Consider the following 24,295-nt stretch of genomic DNA (forward strand, 5'->3'; position numbering starts at 1 on the left):
CTTTGAGATTCAACTTAACAAACTTTGCTTATCGTGTCAGAATAATATAAAGATAAAGTTTAAATTTGGTCGGAAATTTCTAGGTTGTCACAGGATTTTGGGTTTTAATGACGAGAACTGCTCCCACATGACGATCAGTCGAGAAAGAATTCATGGTTGCTTTAAAAGATGTGCTTATTCTGGGTATATTGCTAGCAAATTTGAACTGATGAAGACGCTTCTGCCTCCACAGTTTAGATATCTTGCTCATGTGATTATGCACTGTTTGAGTGGACGCAAATCTGGATTTGATAAGTTGAATGAAAAAGTGCAAAGTATGTTTGTGGCACTTGTCCTAAAGGCTCCATACGATTTCTCAGGATTTGTCTTACACTACTTCAAAGCGAATCTTTTCAGTTCTACTCAGAGATATCTCATTTATGCCCGTTTTCTTCAATTGATCATTAATGACATTGCATCTGATCTACCTAAGCTTGAAGAGGATATTATTCACCTTAAGCCAATCAATCCGATAACTTTTTGAAGAATGGAGGACACAAGAAACGAGGATTTAAAGCCTAACTTTAAGAGAAAGCTTATTTGTCATCTGATCAAGGAAAACTATCGATGTCCAGCTGGTAATGCTTGGAGGAATGAGGATTCAGACAAACACTATGAAGTTACTAATGAGGAAGGTGAGGGTGATAATCAGAGAGCTACTGGTGAAGTTCAAGGAGGAGGTAATGTTGATGATGAAATTATTGAAGGTGTTGATGAAGCGACAAAGGAATATGTGAGTTTGATTTAGAGGAAGAGGAAAGGGAAGGAAGCGATGACTTCAGAACAGCCCAAGAAGAAGGAGAAAAGAACTAAACATCATTTTGATTCATCTCAAAAGTCATCACAGGGAGGTTTGAAACAACAGGCTCAGAGACAACCATCCGGTTTCATGAAGGATGCAAGAACTGTTGTTACCTCACCAAAACCTGCCACCACAATACCTCAGGTCACATCAACCGAATTCAAGATACAGCAAAATCTACTGTTGTCTTTGATCACGAAAATAACCAATCTAGAGAATCAAGCCATTGAGGAGAAGAAGATCAGTGAAGCTAAGATTGAGTCGTTGGTAGAAGAAAACAAAAGGTTATCTGATAGACTGGACCGTCAGAAGGGAAGGACGGAGAAGTTGAAGAAGAAGGTATTGGCGATTAAGAGTGAGAATAAGGAGAAATTGAAGGAGTTGAACAATAAGATTGAATCGATTACCTCTGGTAAAACTAAGTTGATTAAGGAGAGAGGAGAAGAATTTTCTTCTGATTTGGGTGGTGATGACGAGAAAGACGATGAAGAAGATGCTGGAACAGGAGGACCCTCTTTTGAGATACCAAAAGGGGGACGTTTCACCAAGTGATTTTTCAGTGGAACAGCTTGCTGCTCTGGCATACGATAGTGAAAACGATACAGAGGATGCAGAGAAAGTTGAAGCTGAGAACCAGGCTCCACAAGAAGAGTCATTTGCCAGTATCCCTCCCGAATCAATCCAAAATATTAACTTGAGTGATTTTAATAATTTGTTTGCTGATGAGAAGAGTGAAGATTCTGTTGGTAAGGATAGTGTAAAAGAGGATGTGATTGTTGAATCCGAGGACGAATTGGTAACAGAATCTGATGATGATGATGATGATGATGATGAAGAAGAATTGTTATACCTTCGCTTGAGCCATACTCAAATCCGTCACTCAACACCTTAAGTGACTTTTTCAATTTGATTAGTGATGTGAAAAGAAAGAAGTTAGATGATTTAGAAAAGACGAGGAAGGTATACAAAGAACAAGTTAAAGAAGTGGATGTTTTAATTGAAAAGAACAAAAAAAATCCGACATGAGAAACTGCTCGTTGAGAAAGAAAGAAAAGAGATTGGGCTGAAGAAGAAGAAACTCCGAGCCGAGCAAGCTAAAGCCGAGGCATGGAATGAGATTAATGAATGGTTCAAACGTGATAGGGTTAAAGTTAACAGAAACGTTGAAGAAGACGAGATCCGTCAGAGTTGGTGGAAACAGAACGTCGTTAACCCTGATCAGTTGAATAATCCAGAACTCGAGCCGGAGTTTGTTAGTTTCTACGAAAAGGGAAAGAGAACCAAGAAGTATTCCAAGGGTAAAATTTTAAGCTGGGGTTACTTCAAGGAGATCAATTGTTTCGCGATCAAGAGGGAAGGAGGAGTTGATTACATGGCACGTCCTAGTCACTTCAAAACTCTACCGTACTTCGAGATCATGCAACTTGCTAAGTTGAAGATGTTGAACACTGAAGATTGTGACCTTTCCAGGTGGTTTCAGAGAAAACTCAGATATGAGTATAAGACAAGGAAATGAGACATCTTTAAGTCAACAGCCGCCAGGTTTTCCATGCACCCGACAAAGAGAAATTCCAAAGGTGGACCTGTACGCGTTGTTAAGTTCCGTCCAGCCAAGTACATGAAGTAATCTCCATTGATGCCCTTACCCAAGGATATATGCAAAAACTTCAGATGGTGGTTCTATGATGAGTTGTCAGAAGAAGCAGTGATCTTGACTACAATTGAAAAGGAAGATGGAAACATACAGTTCGACAATGTGAGGATTTTAGATCCTATGTGGCTAAGGAACTTATCGAGATTTGATGTGGAGACATGATGCATTGAAACAGTACCTTTATTTATGAACGGATTTGAGTTATTTTGTTACACGAATTGATTTATTGTATATATGGTATTTTAATGAATTTAGGTTGGTTTCAAACATATATAGGCAACTAGTCCTATCCGTGTAGTTTAGTTTGTTGGTAAATCCGGTTCGTTCCACAGGGAGAATGGAGTTCAAGAGATTAAATTACCGATAGTTAATCTAGTAGAAAAGGGAAGTAATAATAAAAAGATTTAATTAAAACTTGGAATTTAAACTAAAATCGTAACAGTACTGTATCTACACTTACGCGTTTCGTGTACGTATATACGCGTTTCGCGTATACTTTTAAATATACGCGGTTCGTGTGAAACTATACACGATCCGCGTATGGTTTATTTGATGTGACAAAACAGTCTGGTTCAACCGAAGTTCATTGATTTATATTTTTATATTTTCAATATATAATAATAATAATATGTAATTAATAATAATAATAATAATTTTACAATATATATAAATGGGAGTGTTTACTTAAATGTGTCGCCTCTAGATCCATGGATTGTTTTAAGTTTTATGCTCGTATTAAAATGTTTAGTATAAAACTTATATTTTCCTTTCGAAAAAAATATAAAGTTTCGACTAACTAAATTAAATCTAATTTTCATTTGATTTTATTTAGATAGTTACTAGTTCCTAAGTATTTAAATTGAGACCCAACCCAGTTTTGACCTTCGCCAAAACCCAAATCATAACGGTTTCCCTTTTTACAATTTCACTTTTATGTAGCTAATGATATTACCCAAACCACCGAACCTTATTCCTAATTTAGTGTTAGTAAATTGTTCATGAGTTCGTCTAAATCACTTTTAAATGTTGAAGCTTAATTTATATAAATAAAAATAACTTTCGTTATTTTAATCTAATAAATTAAGTGACAGGGGTTAAATATCCAAGTACATAATAATGGTTCTTTTAATTAGGCTCAATGTTAAAAATACTAGAGTTACATTTTTTACTTTTACAAAAGGTAACAATCCATTTCACTAGGGGCTCTACATCTAAGTGAACACTAGGGAAATTAGCTACTCATTATACTAGGGTAAACATAAAAATATAAACATAATAATAATAAATTGATAACGATAATTTTAATGGAATCTACATCTAAGCGAACACTATTGGAATTTACTAACTAATCATGATAATGATACGGGAGTAAAAATAAAAATACATAAACATTAACATAATAATAAGTAACAACGACAATAAAAAAAAATGAAAGTAACAAACTTACAAAAGGTCTTCAATTTAATGATTACAAATGGTAGAAAATGAAAATGAAAGCACCCTTGCACTCGCACAATAATACCCTTAATCACGAACAATACACCCTTAATATTGAAACTATCCTAAATCTTGAACCTTAAAAATAATTGGAACTAAAATAAAATTATACGGAGTACCATAAAATTAAATGACAGTAGCTAATTATTTTGTGATATGTGTTTTTCTGTATTTCTCTTTTGCTCTCTGCCCTATCTTTTTCTCTAAGTACTCCGTATTATAAGTTTGAGATTCAAGTAGTAGTAGGTGAAATGAGCATGTTTTCTCTGTAAATTTGTAAAAGTAATAATAATTAAACATAAAGTAGCCGTCCCATGTGAACTCTAATCTGAATCTCGTCCAAAACGTACGCGTTTCGCGTAGATGTGTACATGTTTCACGTAAGGTATATGCATGAAAGTTGTAGATTTTTGAGTTACGGACGTCTGGACACCTGATTCGCCTTTTTTCGAGTCCGTATGATTTAGTTATGATTTTTTTCGTGCAAGCGCGCTGATTTCGTGATTTCGATCATTTTAACTTGTAGTCTTGAAGCGCGATGTTGTAGTCTTTTGTTGCTCATTAGAAATCTTCATTTTATCTTCATTTTGATCTTTATATCATTGAAAATCCATAATAACATTTCATTCGACGCTTTGGACATTTTAACTAATTACAAACCTGAAAACTACTCGAATACACATAAAATCATAACATTTTGGATTGATATTGCGAAGAACTGTATGTATATTTATAGCAATATCAAATTACCCCACACTTGAACGTTGCTTGTCCTCAAGCAATAATATCTTTTTAATAGACTCGGAATACTGCATATTTTTCCATATCAATCATTCATCACACACACACGTCACGCGAAATGAAAACACACGCTTTATGAAATAAATTGAAAACACTAAACAATATTTATTGGATCACACGCACACCACACGAAATGAAATTCTGACAACAGAAACAAAGTTGAAACTCGTGATTAAGGTTTAAAAATTTGGATCCTTAGGGAAAATTGAACCTTGTGAAAACGTTTTATGATTTTATAAAATGTCATGCTAGTTTTTACACTAGACACGTTTTCCGGTTTTAACCTCAAATTCCGGTCGAGGGTAACTGAAAACCGTAGTCTCAGTCGGCGATTAGCAAGCTATCCGCCCCCATAATTGAAGTATCATGGAACTTGAAACCGAATGTCCTAAAAATGGTTTTACACAATATAATTCATAAAATAGCATAAGTTTTAGAATAAAATTATATCGTGTCCAAATATCATCGGTGAACCATGAGTTTGCACACCTCAATTTGTTATGGCATATGTATGTTGACCGCGGTCAAACATAGATGCGGTTGATCTTTACAGAGATCATCCATCTGGGGATTAGATTCATTAGTCTTAAAAGCTAATTTGCAATGTGACCCCCTATTGTACGAGACAGATCCATCTCATGGTTAGGATAAGTCTGACCACCAAAAACCCTGTTTGATGCTGAGGTGAGGTGGATTTCCAGCCGATGATAGAGATGACTTTTCAAGATTTTTCGTCAACCTACAGCTATTCTGGACTACATCTTCTAACATAAGTTAGCAAGTGTGTCATTTTGGAAGACTTTACTTCCTTAACGAGATATTCAGGTTTATATATTCCAAAGCAATGATATCTGCAATAAACTTCATAGAAACATGTGATAAATGGTTCTAAACATATGGGTTTATAAATTCCTTTATACTTGGTTTTCTTTTATATATTTCAATCAAATAAACTTATGTATTTTTAATGTATGGAGACAATAATTTCGGTTTTTGACACCTAATTTTTAATTGCTCATAATTACCTTAAAATTTGACTAAATATATTTGTTTAAAATTTTTTAAAATTTTTCATAAAAACTACCAAGTTAAAAGTTCTCGAGAATTTATATATTCCCTACCCCACACTTAAGATTATGTAATGCCCTCATTACATAAAATCAGATAATAATGTATAAATTTGAGAGGACAAAAAGTGTAAAGGTAGTTAGAACTTCCTTAATTAAAAATTGGAGATCGTAAAATTCTTATCGTATGAACATATCCAATCCCTATATCACAATATAAATTTGGTGTTTCGTTATGTTGAATGCATCATCATCGTAAGTACCTGTCAAACAACCATGTTAATCACACACAAGATGGGGTTGTACATTTATAGTACAAAAATTTTACCCCACACTTAAAATTTTTATATATATATAAATAAACAAAAATACAATAAACTAAAAACACAATTATTTTATTATTTTTTTTTTTAACTTAGTAACTATTTGAAATTTTAAAATATCATTTATAATATTTATATTTCTCATAACGGAAAGTTCGGTTGTAAAACCTAGTCTTTATCCGTTTATAAATTTTAAAATTCAATTTTTAAAAATTAATGTATAAAAGAATTAAATATTTTTTTAGATTTTTTTTTTAAAAATCACAAAAATTTAATAAGAATTAAATGCACTCTATTTTTTTACTTTTAATATTATAAATCACATAATGAATAAAAGGCACACAAAACATGATTTTTTTCAACAAGTCGTTTTCTCGACTCGACCCCACACTTTATTGCCTAGCTGGGTCAAATTTCTCTATATTTATCGAACGACATGTAAAATCAGTGGAGAAAGTTCCGCGAATTAGAAATGTGAGCCATTCATTTACATCTCGGATGGTATATAATATATCAGATAAATCCTTTTTCGGTTTCATGAAAAAGGAATACCCAACCCGAGAGTCAACACACAACTCTTCTCTAAGTGCGGCTTGCAATAAAAATTTTATTCTCCTAGGTGGATCCTGCCCAAATGGATCATTTTTTAAGATATTCCAAATGTTAACCTCATGAGGATATACGAATTCCACATGAGAAGGTGACTTCTCAAGTGGTTCTAATATATTAAACTTTTCATCCTCAATGTTTTCTAACGACTTCATCAATTCGACCTCCTCATTATCACAATTATACGCGAGTGGATTATTATAAACTGTAAAGATCTCGGGTGTAACACCCTCATTTTCCTCATCATTATACCAAAGCGGATTAGTATAACAGGAAAAGATCTCTGGCGTATGATTAACTGGTTCTACCACTTCGACCTCGGAATCATAATGCTCATCATTTTTATTTCCATTTACCCCACGTTCATTTATGTTTTTCATAGAGATTTCATATTCTTTTAATTCAGGAGGGTTATGTGAATTAATTTTTACAATTTCAATTTGCACCTCGTCCTCCTCATTAATTGTTTGGTCTTTTGAAACCTGTAAAATAGGGTTAGGATAATAAAATGGAGACTTAACTGATGAATCATCAGATTGTCTTTCCGAAAGAATAGTAAACAAACGCTCCATTTCTCTTTCTAGATTTTGAATAGATGTTTTATTTTGTTGGCATTGTTGATTTAGTAATTACCGAGTTTCGGTTTGACTTTCAATAAAACTCATCATAATATTTTGAAAATCATACGAGTAAATTTCTTCATTTTGAGTTTGTTGAAAATTTTGTGGCATTTGGTTAGAAAATTGGTATTGTTGATAATTTTGCGGGGAATCGTAATAAGGTTGGTTTGGATAATAAAAATCTGGATTCGAGTTATTCTCTTGATATTCATTCCATATATAGTTCATGGGTTCATAACTCTCCATTTGATCCATGGAAATATGATAATCACATTCCCAAGTCAAATGGTAACCTCCACAATTTTCACAAATATATGTAGTTTCAACCCTATTAAACATAGATGAATCGCACCAATTATCATCAAAACTTGTTTGAGAGTATTGATTAAATTATTGGGCATTAAAAAGATTTTTCATGGTCATATTTTCAAAATCATCCATATTACAGTATGACTGGAACCTAGTTGAAATTTAAAAAGAACAAAGAGAAAAATAAAACAGAACTTTCGTAGGAAAATAAATCCCGACGAAAGGATCAAATAACTAAAAGAAATTAAATTCCTGAATGAACAATTTCTCCCCGGCAGCGGCGCCAAAAAGTTGATGCTTTGAAACAGTACCTTTATTTATGAACGGATTTGAGTTATTTTGTTACACGAATTGATTTATTGTATATATGGTATTTTAATGAATTTAGGTTGGTTTCAAACATATATAGGAAACTAGTCCTATCCGTGTAGTTTAGTTTGTTGGTAAATCCGGTTCGTTCCACAGGGAGAATGGAGTTCAAGAGATTAAATTACCGATAGTTAATCTAGTAGAAAAGGGAAGTAATAATAAAAAGATTTAATTAAAACTTGGAATTTAAACTAAAATAGTAACAGTACTGTATCTACACTTACGCGTTTCGTGTATGTATATACGCGTTTCGCGTATACTTTTAAATATACGCGGTTCATGTGAAACTATACACGATCCGCGTATGGTTTATTTGATGTGACAAAACAGTCTGGTTCAACCGAAGTTCATTGATTTATATTTTTATATTTTCAGTATATAATAATAATAATAATACGTAATTAATAATAATAATAATTTTACAATATATATAAATGGGAGTGTTTACTTAAATGTGTCGCCTCTAGATCCATGGATTGTTTTAAGTTTTAAGCTCGTATTAAAATGTTTAGTATAAAACTTATATTTTCCTTTCGAAAAAAATATAAAGTTTCGACTAACTAAATTAAATCTAATTTTCATTTGATTTTATTTAGATAGTTACTAGTTCCTAAGTATTTAAATTGAGACCCAACCCAGTTTTGACCTTCGCCAAAACCCAAATCATAACGGTTTCCCTTTTTACAATTTCACTTTTATGTAGCTAATGATATTACCCAAACCACCGAACCTTATTCCTAATTTAGTGTTAGTAAATTGTTCATGAGTTCGTCTAAATCACTTTTAAATGTTGAAGCTTAATTTATATAAATAAAAATAACTTTCGTTATTTTAATCTAATAAATTAAGTGACAGGGGTTAAATATCCAAGTACATAATAATGGTTCTTTTAATTATGCTCAATGTTAAAAATACTAGAGTTACATTTTTACTTTTACAAAAGGTAACAATCCATTTCACTAGGGGCTCTACATCTAAGTGAACACTAGGGAAATTAGCTACTCATTATACTAGGGTAAACATAAAAATATAAACATAATAATAATAAATTGATAACGATAATTTTAATTGAATCTACATCTAAGCGAACACTATTGGAATTTACTAACTAATCATGATAATGATACGGGAGTAAAAATAAAAATACATAAACATTAACATAATAATAAGTAACAATGACAATAAAAAAAATGAAAGTAACAAACTTACAAAAGGTCTTCAATTTAATGATTACAAATGGTAGAAAATGGAAATGAAAGCACCCTTGCACTCGCACAATAATACCCTTAATCACGAACAATACACCCTTAATATTGAAACTATCCTAAATCTTGAACCTTAAAAATAATTGGAACTAAAATAAAATTATACGGAGTACCATAAAATTAAATGACAGTAGCTAATTATTTTGTGATATGTGTTTTTCTGTATTTCTCTTTTGCTCTCTGCCCTATCTTTTTCTCTAAGTACTCCGTATTATAAGTTTGAGATTCAAGTAGTAGTAGGTGAAATGAGCATGTTTTCTCTGTAAAGTTGTAAAAGTAATAATAATTAAACATAAAGTAGCCGTCCTATGTGAACTCTAATCTGAATCTCGTCCAAAACGTACGCATTTCGCGTAGATGTGTACGCGTTTCGCGTAATGTATATGCATGAAAGTTGTAGATTTTTGAGTTACGGACGTCTGGACACCTGATTCGCCTTTTTTCGAGTCCGTATGATTTAGTTATGATTTTTTTCGTGCAGGCGCGCTGATTTCGTGATTTCGATCATTTTAACTTGTAGTCTTGAAGCGCGATGTTGTAGTCTTTTGTTGCTCATTAGAAATCTTCATTTTATCTTCATTTTGATCTTTATATCATTGAAAATCCATAATAACATTTCATTCGACGCTTTGGACATTTTAACTAATTACAAACCTGAAAACTACTCGAATACACATAAAATCATAACATTTTGGATTGATATTGCGAAGAACTGTATGTATATTTATAGCAATATCAAGACACTTCACCGCCATCACATTACGTTTAGAGATGATCGAAAAGAGGAAGCTATGAGATATCAACGTGTGATCGATGTCTACTATGCATACCTCAACAGAGAAAATGATGCTCAAAGCTCAAACCAAGTTCAAGCCAGCTGATCTATGTCGGATACTGTATTGCTAGTTTGTATTTCTGTTTTTGATGATGTATTTATGCGAGAGAGAGAGAGAATCTGGATATGTATTTGATGGTAAACTGATGTTACTTTTGAACTTATATGTATTTCACGGACGTTTATTTTATTGTAATCGATGGTCTAGGTCCTAGGGGGAGTTGTTGATGCATTTTATGTAAGTCCCTAGACATCTAACCCACATCCATTGCATGTACTACAGTTTACAGACTACCATGATCGCTCGTTATTATCCTATCTGTGTTTGTATGTGGTTACATGTACTGCAGGAACGCAATAAGGATGTTTGATTATGTTAGACTTAGTCAGACGTACGAGTGAAGCCTCACTCGTACGGCTGACAGGCTCATACGCACGGTTGATGCTGAGCTAAGTCACAAATATAACCTAAATGATATGACACGAGTGAGTGATCACCCGTACGGCTGAGGAAGCCAACTCGTACGAGTGATGGATGACTCGCACGGGTGAGTCAAAAGCAGGGGTATATAAGTGTTATGTTCTTCATTTTAGGTTAAGCCTCTCATTTTTACATACACATCACTCAGATCTGGTTTGCCTTATCCGATTCTCTCTCAACCCAAATCACTCAAGAGGTGAATAACAGCTCTAGGTGTTAATCTAATCACAATCATTTTGTGGTTTAACTAAATTAATCCCAAAAAGCTTCACATATTCAATCATTAAAGATACTTAAAATGATTGACCAAGGGGAGACATGGGTGCATGACCAACTTCTTTTAAAGATACTTAAAGTGATTGATCATAATTCACAAGAAAATAAGTTTTTAGTTTATTTTATTCGGGTGTTTTTCTACCTTATCTACGAACTGATGGATCTTATCATATACTTTCGTCTCAAGCTCTGCATCACTAAATTGCACCTACAAAAAAGACTTCTCTAGCATCTATAGCGAAAAACATTATACCAAATACAATCAAGGATAATGATACCGCAACCCACAGGCGCACCGCTAATGTATGCGGACAATCACTATTGTGCGTATGCGTGTTCTTGTGTGCGGTATGCGGCGTGCGAATGCCTTTGTTCCCGGTACGGCGGTTGCTTAGCTGTCAAGTAAATATCTTTTCCATAATTATATCCGTGATTCGGGGGAGTCAGTTATGGATGAGATTATCATGATCTGGGACGGTTCTAGAATTAGGGTTTGCCTATAAATACAAACCCTAATCATCGTTTACCGGACAACACATTACGTAACCATTGCATACGATACACATTACGTAAAACAGCATCATCCAGCATCTTTTCAAGGTTAACAGTATCATGACTTCCGAGGAATCATCGGAACATACACAAACAGATGTTCAGAACGCACCGTCTGGTAGTCCACATACACCGGTTATGACTACGGGGGCCGCTACTCAGGCGGGATACACGATATACCCTCCACCTATATCGCGAACCCTTTCAGAGGTACAAGCCGATATATTCAGACGGGGTCACACCGCCAAGAGCAAACTCACCAGTCACAACCACGCGGCTGGACTTTTCGTCAGTGGATCCAAGGGTCATCTTTGCAGGTACTGGCGGTGGAACAACGGGGCCGCATGTAGTTTGCTGCTGCCAGGTACCTATTTACAGTACCACTGTTTCAATACCTCTGCATACGCAGAGCATTCAGCAGAATTCGTCACTTACACCGTTGCAACCTTGGCAACCACCGCGCTCAGTTTCACAATTTTTAACTCCTGCGGATGCGCAGGCGCTACTTAATAGTTGGGGATTTGGGGTCATCCCAGATGCGAACTCTCATTGGGCGTCGATAACAGCGCAGCAGCAAAGCACAGCGCATACAGTTGGGCTTTTAAGTGTATATCCTCAAGTTTCGCAGATATCTGTGGCACAGGTTTCGCTTCCTTTACAGCCACCTGTGTACTCTGCGTCTTCAAGTTATCCCTCTTTTCCAACGCAGCAGCCTTGGTTGTATCCGCAGACGCAGGGTCAACCTTGGCAAAATGTTCAAGGGCAGGCAAATCTTGCAAGTCAATTCATGCAGGCCGCACCTCCTGATATGGTTCACTTATTTTCACAACCTGAATTTGTTCAGGACATGATGAAGCGTTTCTTTGCAAATTTGAAAGGGGATCCTGTTAAACCACCCTTCGAGCTACCGACTACCTTTGACAAGTTTCCTCCGCATATATCCGCATACCCGTTTCCATCAGCACCAAAGATACCTAGCACGTTGGGTACTTACAATGGCCTGACCGATCCAGATGATTTTTTACAACGCTTCGAAGGCGCAATGTGCACTCAAGGCTGGGTGGATCCGGTTGCGTGTCTGATATTTCCTATGACACTACAGGGTATTGCTCGTGAGTGGTTTAATAAGTTGCCGGCGGGTAGTATTGCCGGGCTTATGGATCTGCGGACAAAGTTTTTACTGCAATATCAGAATCAGAGACCACGCAAGCGCACTCACATTGAATGCCATGACATCATGCAGAAGCCCAGGGAATCTTTGGGCGAATTTCTCACAAGGTATACTAATGAGTGCCTGCGTATACCAGATCTCAAACCAGAGCAACAGATTTCCGGACTCATACATGGTATAAACTCAGAACGTCATCCAACACTGGTAAGGCGTCTGCGCCATACAGTCCCAACAACTTATGCTGAGGCGCTTAATGAATGCCACGACTATATGCGGAGTGGCGAAGATAATGACATTCCAACAGCTAGCTCACGCAACGAGAGAAAGGACGATGACGATCGTTCGCGCGATCAAAGTCTTGGTAACAACTCTCGTGGAAGGTATCCTAGCGGTGGTCCCATCAGGAATGATAAAGGGAAATCAAGTGGCAATTATCGAAACAATAATCAGCGCGGCATCAATAATCAGAACTATGCGCTACTCAAAAGTTTGTCCAAAACGCCCAAGGAAATTTTGGCAACGGAGCCAGTATGCGCAACCTTCGCGGTTCCAACTCCGCTTACAGAATTTGGCAAGCGGGACAAAACAAAGTATTGTGAATTTCATGACGATTATGGTCATGACACCAATTGGTGTAAAAACTTGATGGAACGGGTTCTGGAAGCGCTTCGCGCGGGAAAATTGGATTATCTAAAACCACCTAAAAAGGACAAGGGAAAGACCGCAGAAGAGGCTTCGAAGTCTAAGACTTTCGCGTGGCAGAAAGTTGACAAAGCGAAAAATGCCGACTTAACCATTAACATGGTTGACGCAGAGAAAATCAGCCAGCAGAGAAAGTACAACGATCACCAGGATTGGGAGCTTCTCCCAATCACTTTCCCTCCTGTAATGTCAATTGATTCTATTAATGAGCCCATTATCATCAAGTGTCGCATCCCTGATTGCGGAATCCAGGTTAAGCGCATGCATGTTGACACTGGCAGCGGTGTCGATATTATGTATGAGCATTGTTATCGTTTCCTTCCGGCAGAAGTCAAAGCACAGTTACGCCAGCCTGATATTACGCTATCAGGGTTTTCTGGAGAAAACTCGTGGCCGCTAGGATGAATAGAGTTAATGATAGAGCTTGCGGATGACAGGAACCCGCAGATGATCAGGCGTGAATTGGTCGATTTTTATGTGGTTCGTTCAACTTCACGATATAACGCACTGCTAGGGAGAAACTTCATACGGCGTTTTAACATTATCCCATCGGTAGTGCATGGTTTGATTAAGTTTCCCACACTAGGAGGCGTTGCCACAGTTGCGTCACATCAAGCAACCGAGTTGTGTGGCTCAGTTGCGCCTATAAGCACTCCTAGCGTGGGAGAACAACTGGCAAATTGTGCAGTCATAGCAAATCGCTTGCATCCGGATAAGCGAATTAAAATCGGCGCAGGCTTGTCAGCCGAAACAAAGGCCAAATTGCATGGAATTTTGTCCGCAAACGCAGATGTTTTCGCGTGGCAAGAGTCAGACATGACTGGGGTTCCGCGTGATATTGCGGAAAATAAGTTAAATGTTAATCCATCATTGACACCCGTTAGGCAAAAGAAGCGGCCTATGGCTCTAGACCGCAGTGATTGGTTGTGCGCAGAGGTGGACAACCTTGTTAAAGCAAGCATTCTGCGGGAAGTGCGTTATCAGACATGGGTTGCAAATCCTGTGTTGGTAAAAAAGGCTGACGGTAACTGGCGAATGTGCGTTGATTTCAAGGACATTAATAAGGCATGTCCTAAGGACAATTACCCTCTCCCGGAGATAGACTGGAAGGTAGAATCACTATCGGGATTTAGGTACAAGTGTTTTCTGGACGCATACAAGGGTTATCACCAAATCTTAATGGCTGCGGAAGATGAGGACAAGACTGCTTTTCATACGCCGCAGGGTATTTATTGTTACACGAAGATGCCTTTCGGTTTAAAGAATGCGGGCGCGACCTATCAGCGTGTAATTGACGTAGCATTCAAGCACCAAATCAGTAGAAATCTTGAAGCGTACGTCGACGACTTGGTAATTAAAAGTAACACCGAAGAAGACATGCTCACGGACATCCTGGAAACGTTTGCATCTCTGCGCAGGATCAACATGAAGCTTAACCCGCTTAAATGTAGTTTTGGGGAAGAGGAAGGCAAGTTTTTAGGTCATGTGGTGACAGCGCGGGGTATCAAGGCCAATCCCAAAAAGATTGAAGCCATTGATAATTTGCCATCTCCAAAGACAAAGAAAGATGTGCAGAGTCTAACAGGGAAGCTTGCGGCTATCACACGGTTTCTGTCGAAAGCCCCAGAACGACAGTTACCATTCTTCAGTACTTTGAAAAATTGTTTGAAGAAAAAAGACTTCGTATGGACTCAGGAGGCAGAATCAGCCTTTCAGGAGATGAAAAAGGTGCTTGCAGAATTACCAACACTTACTGCGCCAGTATCAGGGGAAACGCTAACGCTGTACCTCGCGGCATCGAAGGAAGCTGTCAGCTCAGTCCTCATCGCGGATCGCGGAAAGGTAATACGTTAATTTACATACTTTATTTATATCGCAGAAACTTAACGACTGAGGTTTTTCTCAGACGCAAATGCCGGTCTACTTCGTAAGCAAGACGCTGACATCAAGCGAAGTAAACTACTCACCGATAGAAAAGCTTGTATATGCGCTGGTCCATACGGCGCGGCGTTTGCGCCGGTATTTTCAAGCACATCCAATCGTGGTCCTAACTGATCAACCAATCAAACAGGTTGGTAAACGCCTACTTTGCGGCAATGACCGGGGTAACCGCATTGACTAACGCAATAATTTTTCTTTCAGGTGTTATACAAGCCTGAGATTTCTGGCCGAATGGCTAAGTGGGCCGTTGAATTAGGTGAACATGAAATAAATTTTTCTTCGCGCAGTGCGGTTAAGGGTCAAATACTTGCTGATTACCTAGCAGAATTACCTGCGGATGTCGAGGCATCAGCAGAACATCGGGATCCACCTGCACCAACGATGTCACCATGGGAATTGTACACCGATGGAGCATGCAGCGCATCTGGTGCAGGTGCGGGTGTAATTTTAACAGGCCCGGATGGCGAAGAGCATACATACGCACTGCGGTTTAATTTTGCTGTTACAAACAATGAAGCAGAGTATGAGGCTCTGTTAGCAGGTATGCGCATTGCGCATAAGTTAAACGTTAAAATTTTGCACGCTTATGTGGATTCAAAGCTAGTATGCAGTCAAGTCAGCGGAGATTTCGAAGCGCATGACATAGCCATGCAGCAATATCTATCGCTTGTTCACAACCTCGCTGACCAGTTTGAAGCTTTTCAAATCTCCCACGTAATGCGTGGGCAAAATAAGAAGGCGGATGCGCTAAGCAAACTGGCTGCCTTGGCTTTTGATCATATGGGAAAGAAAGTTCTAATAGAAGAACTCAATGCGAAATCCATTGTTATGATGCCTTTAGTGGCACCAGTTGAGGAATCAAGCTCAACATGGATGACGCCCATTGTGGCTTTTCTGCGGGATGGCACATCTCCTGCGGATTCCGCTGATGCAAAGAGAGTCCGCGTTAAGGCACCGCTGTATGCCCTTGAGGGTGACGTCCTATATCGAAAAAATTATTTGGGACCACACTTAAGGTGCATTGGCCCGAAAGAGGCAGAGGAAGTTGTACGCGAGGTGCATGAGGGTGCATGCGCACTCCATTCGGGGCACAGGTCCATTGTGTCAAAAATAATGCGGCTAGGATATTATTGGCCCACCATGTATGCGGATACTGCGCGCATAGTTAAGCAATGTGAATCATGCCAAATACATGCACCTATTAGCAGAGCACCTGCGCATCCAATGATACCAGTCTCCTCACCGTGGCCATTCTGCAAATGGGCAATCGACATAGTCGGACCATTCCCAAAAGGCCGAGGTAATTTTATCATTTATTTTCTAAACATGTTACTCACATCAGTACCTTACGCACATTCTGCACACGCGGGAAACATCAAATTCTTGATTGTTGCAATTGACTATTTCACAAAGTGGGTCGAAGCGAGACCGCTGGCAGCAATCTCAGGAAAAAAGGTGCGAAATTTTGTATGGGAAGACATCGTCTGTCGATTTGTTATACCAAACGAAATTGTTAGCGATAACGGTACGCATTTCGCGGGTGACCCTTTTCGTAGCTGGTGCGCGGAGCTTAATATTAAGCAAACTTTTACATCTGTTGGGCATCCACAGGCGAATGGCCAGTGCGAAGTCACCAACCGGGATATAGTAGCTGGAATCAAAGCTAGGTTGGGTCATGGTCGCGTTGGTTGGGTGGATGAACTACCAAAGGTTTTATGGGCGCATAGAACAACACCCAAAGCAAGCACTGGTGAGACCCCATTCAGTTTGGTCTATGGATCAGAAGCTGTTGTACCCGCAGAAATTGGGGTACCAACGTTCCGCATACAAAATTTTGATGAGCGAAATAACTCTGAAGCTTTGCGGGAAAATCTTAATTTGCTGGAAGAACGCAGACTCTCTGCGGCTGTCAACGAAGCAAATAACAAGCAAAAAATTGCAAAGTACTATAATCAGCGTGTGCGTTCGCGCTCTTACAAGTGCGGTGACTTGGTTTGGCGTCAGAACGATGCAAGTCATGCGGAGGATACTGGGAAACTGGGCCCCCGTTGGGAAGGTCCATACAGGGTAGCGAAGGCAAACAATACCGGGGCGTACCATCTCGAGACATTAGATGGAAAACCTGTGAAACGCACTTGGCATGCGACGTTATTGAAAAAATGTTATATGTAGCTAGGAGGACCTGATCACTCCAATTTATTGTAGCACATTATTTTTTCTATGTATTTTCCGTCCGTTTGGATGTGTCGCGGTTGTAATTGTGATTAATGCCAATTAAATATTTACTCGCGCATACTTTTGTCGTCAATCTTTTTTGTATGCGGTTCCTGCCTACTTAAGGGGTGTCCTCTAGCCCCCGTGCGGCAGAAGCCTGTTTGGTTACAAGGGTAGACGCTAACGGCAGGCAAAGGGAATTGGTTTTCCCCTAGCCAAGCGCCACGCAGACTAGATGGCTGCAAAGTCGACTTAAAAAAATTACAAGCATTGGTTTGCTTGTGCGTAATTACTCTCGCATTGGTTAGCTTGAGGAACTCAAAGCATAAAAACATTGGTTTGTTTTTAGTTGCGTTGCTTACCATACAGCAATAGTGCACCTCTAGTACATGACAAAGCGATAACGCAGTAGCTTTAGAGTCTAAATTATTAAAGGGTAATTGTTAAAGTATTGGTTTATTTTACGCAGTAATACCCGCATACGCATGAGTTTTGGTTAACTATGCGCATGGGCATGCGGTTCACCTTTTGTTTTGATTCGCGATATATAAACAAATAAACACACTACGCATGCATATCAGGAATATATATACATCAAATTCAGTTGTTACATAAGAGGTAATTGTTTGTAACGCCTGCCCAACACGGGACTTAGGGCTGCAAAAATACAAATACCTGCCTAAGCATAGGACTTACGGCGCAATCCAACACACTAATAATCCTCCTTTAAGAACCCATCGATCGACATGTTCGGGTCCGCAGCGAATGCGTTGATTAGGGGGATAGGGATGGACTTGATGGCTTCTTTCGCCTCCATTAACGCTGCAGCCGTTCCCTCTTTTAGCTTCTTTTGAACGATGTCGGGGAACGGCGGTGTTAGACTGCAAGCTTGGATTACCTCCTGCACAGCCTTGTTGATTTCATGGTCCCTGACCGCATCAACGTAAGCATTGAACTTGTCGGACATCGGCTCTGAGTCCATCACCTTTTGCGCAATGGTAGGGAGTGCGGTGCGCAGCCTCGCTAGATCCGCCTCTGCCAGCTCGCGGTTGGTTACCGCGTCATCCCTTTCCCTCGTCACTTTCTCAAGCTCCGACCGCAAACGTTCTGCATCCCCCTTCGCCTGCTCAACCGCACCAACCAGCTCACGGCTCTTTTTTCTTTCCTCAATCAGCGCGGCTTTGGTTTCATTCGCGGTCGACTCAACCGCCTTACGAGCCTCCTCAGCAGCATCCCTATCCTTCTTGACCTGATCTACACCCGCCTGCAGTAGTCCTAGCTCTACCTCTTTGCGCAAAGCTAGCTGGTATATGCTGGAAGAGCGGCGGGCCTGATCCGCAAACATGCCGAAAAATACGAGGCCATTTTGAATGAAGGCATTGTGCGCCTGGTTAAACGGTAGAGCGGCCAGTTGCTCGCGGAATTCGTCCGGAAAGATTTGCTGCAGGAACGCAGACTGCTCTGCGGCATTTTCCGCGGAAGACTGTGTGAGTTGGCTGAGGTTGGCAACGCGGAAGCTACCTTGCGGAGGAGTTGGTGTGGAATCGGAATCCACGTGTATTGTCTTATCCTTTGATCTGGCGGTAGCTTGGAGATCTGGGTTGACCCGCGGGGTGGACGGCTGCGTCTCCTCCACATGCTCTGCATATCAGTAAATAGTTATAACGTGAACTTTAGTATGCGGTAAAGGCGCAAGGAATGGACGCTTACCAGTAATGGGGGGAAGTAGTTCTGCGGAGCGTGGCTCGATTGGAACAAAGTTATCGTTCCGCATGTCCTCCCTTTGTTTGGGAGTCATCTTCTTCTTCTTCTGCTGAGCCGCAGAGGTCTCAGCTGCTTTGCGTTTGTTGCCAGATGCCGCCGGCGATTGCTCCGCGTTTTCGCTAGCTTTCTCCTGCTCTAGCTGTACGTTCACATCTTGCTTGCGGAAGGAGATTCCCGCAATCTCTTCCGCAGTCAGCACCTTCTTCATCCTCATTTCTGCAAAGATACGCGCATGCGTTAGATAATATACATACAAAAACAGTTTAGTACGCGATTATACTATTCCTACCCTTTCCATCCGGTCCGACTATGGCTGGGCGCACATCCTCCCATGGCCAGTGTGCGGATATCTTCCCTAGCCGCAGCATTACGTTCCCATATGATCGATGCACTAGCTGTGCGTTTGCACACTCCGCTAATAGTTTCCTTTCATCCTCATCCAGGGCGGGGGTCTTGTTTACATCCTTCTCCACCTTCTTGAACCATATCAGCGTTTGCGGGAAGTTTGCACTCACCACAGTTTGGTCGACGAAAAAGAATGTCTCTTTCCAATTCCCCGCATTCGATTTTGGGGTCTTGGTGAAGTTTTGACGAGCGAAGAAGGTGAACCACGATTTGTGGTGGTGGGCTAGTCAGTATAAATGGCAAAACACCTTTACCAGGGGCACTTTCTTGAGTGCAACGCACCACATCTCGAACAAGACTATTTTTCCTATAGCGTAAGGGTGCAACTGACCTAATCCGACCTTAAAGTGATCTAGCACGCCCAGGAAGAAATCAGTGGGAGGAACCCTAAAGTTGCCATGCTTAAAAGCATGTTCGTAAATAGCCACCTTTTTCTCCGGTGGCTCGTGGGCTCGCTGATTGGACAAAAGGGGCACCGGATTGTACTTGGCTAAGGGAGGATACTGTTTCACTAAGTAATCTATGTGCTTCTGCTCTATAACAGACTCTACGCTATCTACATACGTCTCGTTAGCTTTAGTCATTTTCTAGGAGTAATCGGATGAATACTAACCTTTAAATGGTGGCCGGAATGTTCGATTTTTGATCGGAATTCAAATTGGCAGCGTAACGAGGAAGCTTGAAGCAGGAAAGTGGAAATGAGCTTCAAAATGGGGTATTTATAGGGCAGATTGGATGGAGTGGTGTGATCGTGGCTGTACACGTGTTACGCAATCGACGGCCAGCACTTTATTTATGCGCGTGGATGCCAGTTGGGTATGATTACATGTACGCGCGTGGTTGGCACGCGCCTGACACACTGCCACTTTATGTCATGTCCGCCGAATGGGCTTCTGCGATTGTGACAGGCATTTAATGGCATCGAGGCGCACGCGGAATATTAAATGCTAGCCGTTTTCTTGTTTTTTCTTTCGCTTAATAGTTTGATATTATACGCCTCGCACCATATAACATCAAACTGGGGGGACATAATGATACCGCAACCCGCAGGCGCACCGCTAATGTATGCGGACAATCACTATTGTGCGTATGCGTGTTCTTGTGTGCGGTATGCGGCGTGCGAATGCCTTTGTTCCCGGTACGGCGGTTGCTTAGCTGTCAAGTAAATATCTTTTCCATAATTATATCCGTGATTCGGGGGAGTCAGTTATGGATGAGATTATCATGATCTGGGACGGTTCTAGAATTAGGGTTTGCCTATAAATACAAACCCTAATCATCGTTTACCGGACAGCACATTACGTAACCATCGCATACGATACACATTACGTAAAACAGCATCATCCAGCATCTTTTCAAGGTTAACAGGTTAGTCTTCTGTAAGCTAGTACCTACGACCTTATTTGGGGCCTCTTGATCGACGACCGTTATCAGAGGTGGACTTAATCACTTGGCCACCCCGCCGACATCATCATGTCGGCCAGGGTTATTCACGGTAGCCGGACCGGAGAGCCACGTTCTAAGATCCTTAAACCCCTCTTTACGTATTGAGCAGGCATATTTAACCCCACGGCTAAAATATGCATGATCAAAGGATGAAGTAGCAAACAAACATGATTCTTTATCCGGAAATGGAGCACTGTATAAAATAATTTATCAATGAGAAAAATCAATACATTAGTATCAAGGGAAGGCTTTTGACTTTTTTGAATGTCAGACTACACATATAATGAACTTAGCAGCTATACAGACATAAAAAATTCAAATTATGCATATCAGTGAGAAAATCAATACAGCAGTATATAAAAAAGGCTCTTAAATAGAGTAATCAATATTAGTTTATAAAGTTAACAGCAAGTTGTTGATAATGCTTACTATTAATTTAAGCTTAGTAGACATAAAAAAGTTCAATTATGCATATCAAATCTAAAAATCAATTAATTTAATTAGAGGCTAAAAGCGTAATCAGTAGATGTAATCGTGTTATATGGCAAAATAACTGAAAAAACTGAATCAAATTAAAACATAATCGTAAGTTTAGGGTTTTTTATCGCGATAAAATTGTAACAAACTTAACTTACACTTGATAATTCCATCAACGGTGAATAAATGTGTACACTTGATGATTCTTCGTCGGATTACTGTAATACGTTTCAAAGTTTGATGATTTGGCGTCCTCGAGCATCTGCAGTTCTTCGATTTATTGATTCTTGGTCAGATAACTGAATCGATTTGGGATTCAAGGATCTGTAAACTCCCATTTTTTGGACGAATATATGTAAAAGGTTGAAGATTTATGTTTATCATGCCTAATAATTTGAAGAATAATCAATTTGTGGCGAGAAAAGATACGATGTTTTGGGAGCATCGAAAGTCTGTAACCCTAATTTGTGAACGGGATTAGTTGACCCTGACGTGGATTATTTAGTGTTAATCTAGATTAATTACCTATTTTACACGTCAGCACACAAGATTAAGGAGTAATTAGCAGCTACCACATTGGATTAATCTTCATAATTTATAAAATGTAATAGATAATAGATATATAGATAGATAGATTTGGTAATAAAAATGGCTTGCTTTTTTAAAAAATAAAAATAAAAGTGTTGATTAGTGAAATTTTCCTTTAATCGATTCTTTTCAATTTGAAAGGATCCCTTTAATTTAAAACTTATGCTCTAGGATCACCTAATTTCATCGTCTATCATCGTCTTTTCGTAAACCCTATTTTCAGCAATGGAATTATCAGTAAGCAGATCACTCATGAAAACCACCAGCCGCCAATTCATCAACACATTCCTTCAATTAAAACAGATTCCTCCTCAAACTCCTTCACAATTTCACATTTGTCGTCATCACATTCCACTCACCACCCTCTCACTCTCATCAAACCCTAAATTTTCCCCCAATTCAAAACCCTCACTTTTCACTCAATCATCAATCCAATCCATCAAATCCAATTTTAATCCTCCGATATCAAACGATTGTTTTGCTCGAATTGCATCCGGAGATAATTCCAAATCGTTTGAATGGAAGTACGCAATTGACAACGTAAATGATGCTAAATTCGGGTGTGTTTCGGACGATAAACTGCCGATTGTGACTGTTGTATTGTTAGGATGGTTAGGATCACAGCAGAAACATTTAAGGAGGTATGCCGAAATGTATAATTCGTTAGGTATGAATGCAATTTTGTTTGCTGCTTCAGTTAATGATTTGTTAGGGTTTGATTTGGGTAAGAAAATTGAGAGCAAATTAGAGAGCTTGAGTAATGAGATTGTGTTGTGGTTAGAGAAGATAGAGATTTATGGAAGAGAAAGGTTTATGATCTTTCATACGTTCAGTAATACTGGTTGGCTTGCGTATGTTGATTCGTTCATTCATTCATTCATCGGATTATGTGTTATTCAATGTGCTTGTTTGTGTGTATTTTGTGCTTACTTGTTTTTGTGGTTGGGTTTGCAGATATGGTCATATTTTGAACTTGTTGCAGGGTAGAAAAGAGTTACTAGATAAGATAAAAGGTTGTGTTGTTGATTCAGGAGGGGCCCCAGAGCTTGATCCCAAGGTTATATTTTTGAACATATAATCGAACTTTGAGTATCTGTTTATGATTATAATTATTATTTTTTGTTTCGTTCAAGTAGAAGCAGTCCGAAATATTAAGATATATGTGTTAGCCTACTAACTCAAGAAGCTCATATCCTAGATATAATATGAAATTAGTGAAGTCATGCAATACACTTTGAGACACAGATGATAACAATGTTGTATCTTCTGATGATGGAATAAAGTATCTTTGTAAGAAATTTTTAATTTTTTTTCATAATATTTTCTGTGCATTGTAGATCTTTGCAGCTGGATTTACTACTGCTATGCTTAAAAAGAAAAGCTCTTCGATTAATTCTTCCGGGCAGTTACAAAATGGAGTAGCAAATGTGAATACAGAGGAGAAGGGACCTTCATTCAAGGAAGTTGTACTTCTGACAATGCTTGAAAAGTTCTTCAATGTTCTTCTTGAATTCCCAGATATAAGGAGGTAAGTACTTGTTGTAATTATTGAGTTTTAGGTTATCAACACTGTTATTAGTTATTTACACCAAATCACCGAATTTCAGATTTTTAAACTGATAATTGTCTCGTGAATATTTTCCATTATAGTTTTTTCTCATGACAAACATTGTGGTTTCTGTTTACTAACGAATTTAGAAGTTATTACTATAAAATCTTATTAATTAGCTGTCATAATGTTTATAGGACAGAGGGAATAGTTTTTTACTAATATAATTACAATTAAATTGCTTTATGTTACAGGAGGCTGATAAAGGTAACATCAACTCTCTCAAACAACCAACCTTGTCATCCACAACTCTACCTGTACAGTACAGCCGATAAGGTTATTCCATTTCAGAGTATTGAATCTTTCGCCGAGCACCAAAAGAGTTTAGGAAGAAAAGTAACAAAATTTAACTTTGTATCAACCCCACATGTAGATCATTACCGAACGTTCCCTGATAAGTATCGATCCCTGATTCAAAATTTCCTGAAAGATTGTTTTTCTGCTGAGATAAGCAATTGTGCAACCTAACACACACTGAT

General features: G+C 38.8%; 2 protein-coding genes across 2 annotated transcripts; one reads left to right on the forward strand and one right to left on the reverse strand.

Moving 5' to 3' along the window:
• Positions 1-13,356: 13,356 nt before the first annotated feature.
• On the reverse strand, positions 13,357-19,616 carry LOC139866553 (uncharacterized). Its single transcript, XM_071854816.1, has 3 exons — positions 19,238-19,616; positions 19,049-19,168; positions 13,357-13,370 (listed from the first exon to the last, which is right to left on the reverse strand). The coding sequence occupies exons 1-3, from the start codon at positions 19,503-19,505 to the stop codon at positions 13,357-13,359; spliced, it is 402 nt and encodes a 133-aa protein (XP_071710917.1). The 5' UTR covers positions 19,506-19,616.
• Positions 19,617-22,422: 2,806 nt separating this feature from the next.
• LOC139868393 (uncharacterized) lies at positions 22,423-24,284 on the forward strand. The gene is made up of 4 exons (XM_071856727.1): positions 22,423-23,058; positions 23,162-23,264; positions 23,545-23,735; positions 24,011-24,284. Exons 1-4 carry the CDS (start codon positions 22,433-22,435, stop codon positions 24,282-24,284), a joined length of 1,194 nt encoding a protein of 397 aa, XP_071712828.1. The 5' UTR covers positions 22,423-22,432.
• Positions 24,285-24,295: the final 11 nt, after the last annotated feature.

The sequence above is a fragment of the Rutidosis leptorrhynchoides genome, chromosome 9 (genome assembly GCF_046630445.1).
Source record: "Rutidosis leptorrhynchoides isolate AG116_Rl617_1_P2 chromosome 9, CSIRO_AGI_Rlap_v1, whole genome shotgun sequence".
NCBI classification, from domain to species: domain Eukaryota; kingdom Viridiplantae; phylum Streptophyta; class Magnoliopsida; order Asterales; family Asteraceae; genus Rutidosis; species Rutidosis leptorrhynchoides.

Coding starts and splice junctions, on each gene's coding strand:
- LOC139866553 (XM_071854816.1), bottom strand. CDS start 19,505: ATGAGGATGAAGAAGGTGCTGACTGCGGAAGAGATTGCGGGAATCTCC. Junction 19,169..19,237: donor ACTACTTCCCCCCATTACTG/GTAAGCGTCCAT, acceptor ACTGATATGCAG/AGCATGTGGAGGAGACGCAG.
- LOC139868393 (XM_071856727.1), top strand. CDS start 22,433: ATGGAATTATCAGTAAGCAGATCACTCATGAAAACCACCAGCCGCCAA. Junction 23,265..23,544: donor CCCCAGAGCTTGATCCCAAG/GTTATATTTTTG, acceptor TGTGCATTGTAG/ATCTTTGCAGCTGGATTTAC. Junction 23,736..24,010: donor GAATTCCCAGATATAAGGAG/GTAAGTACTTGT, acceptor TTTATGTTACAG/GAGGCTGATAAAGGTAACAT.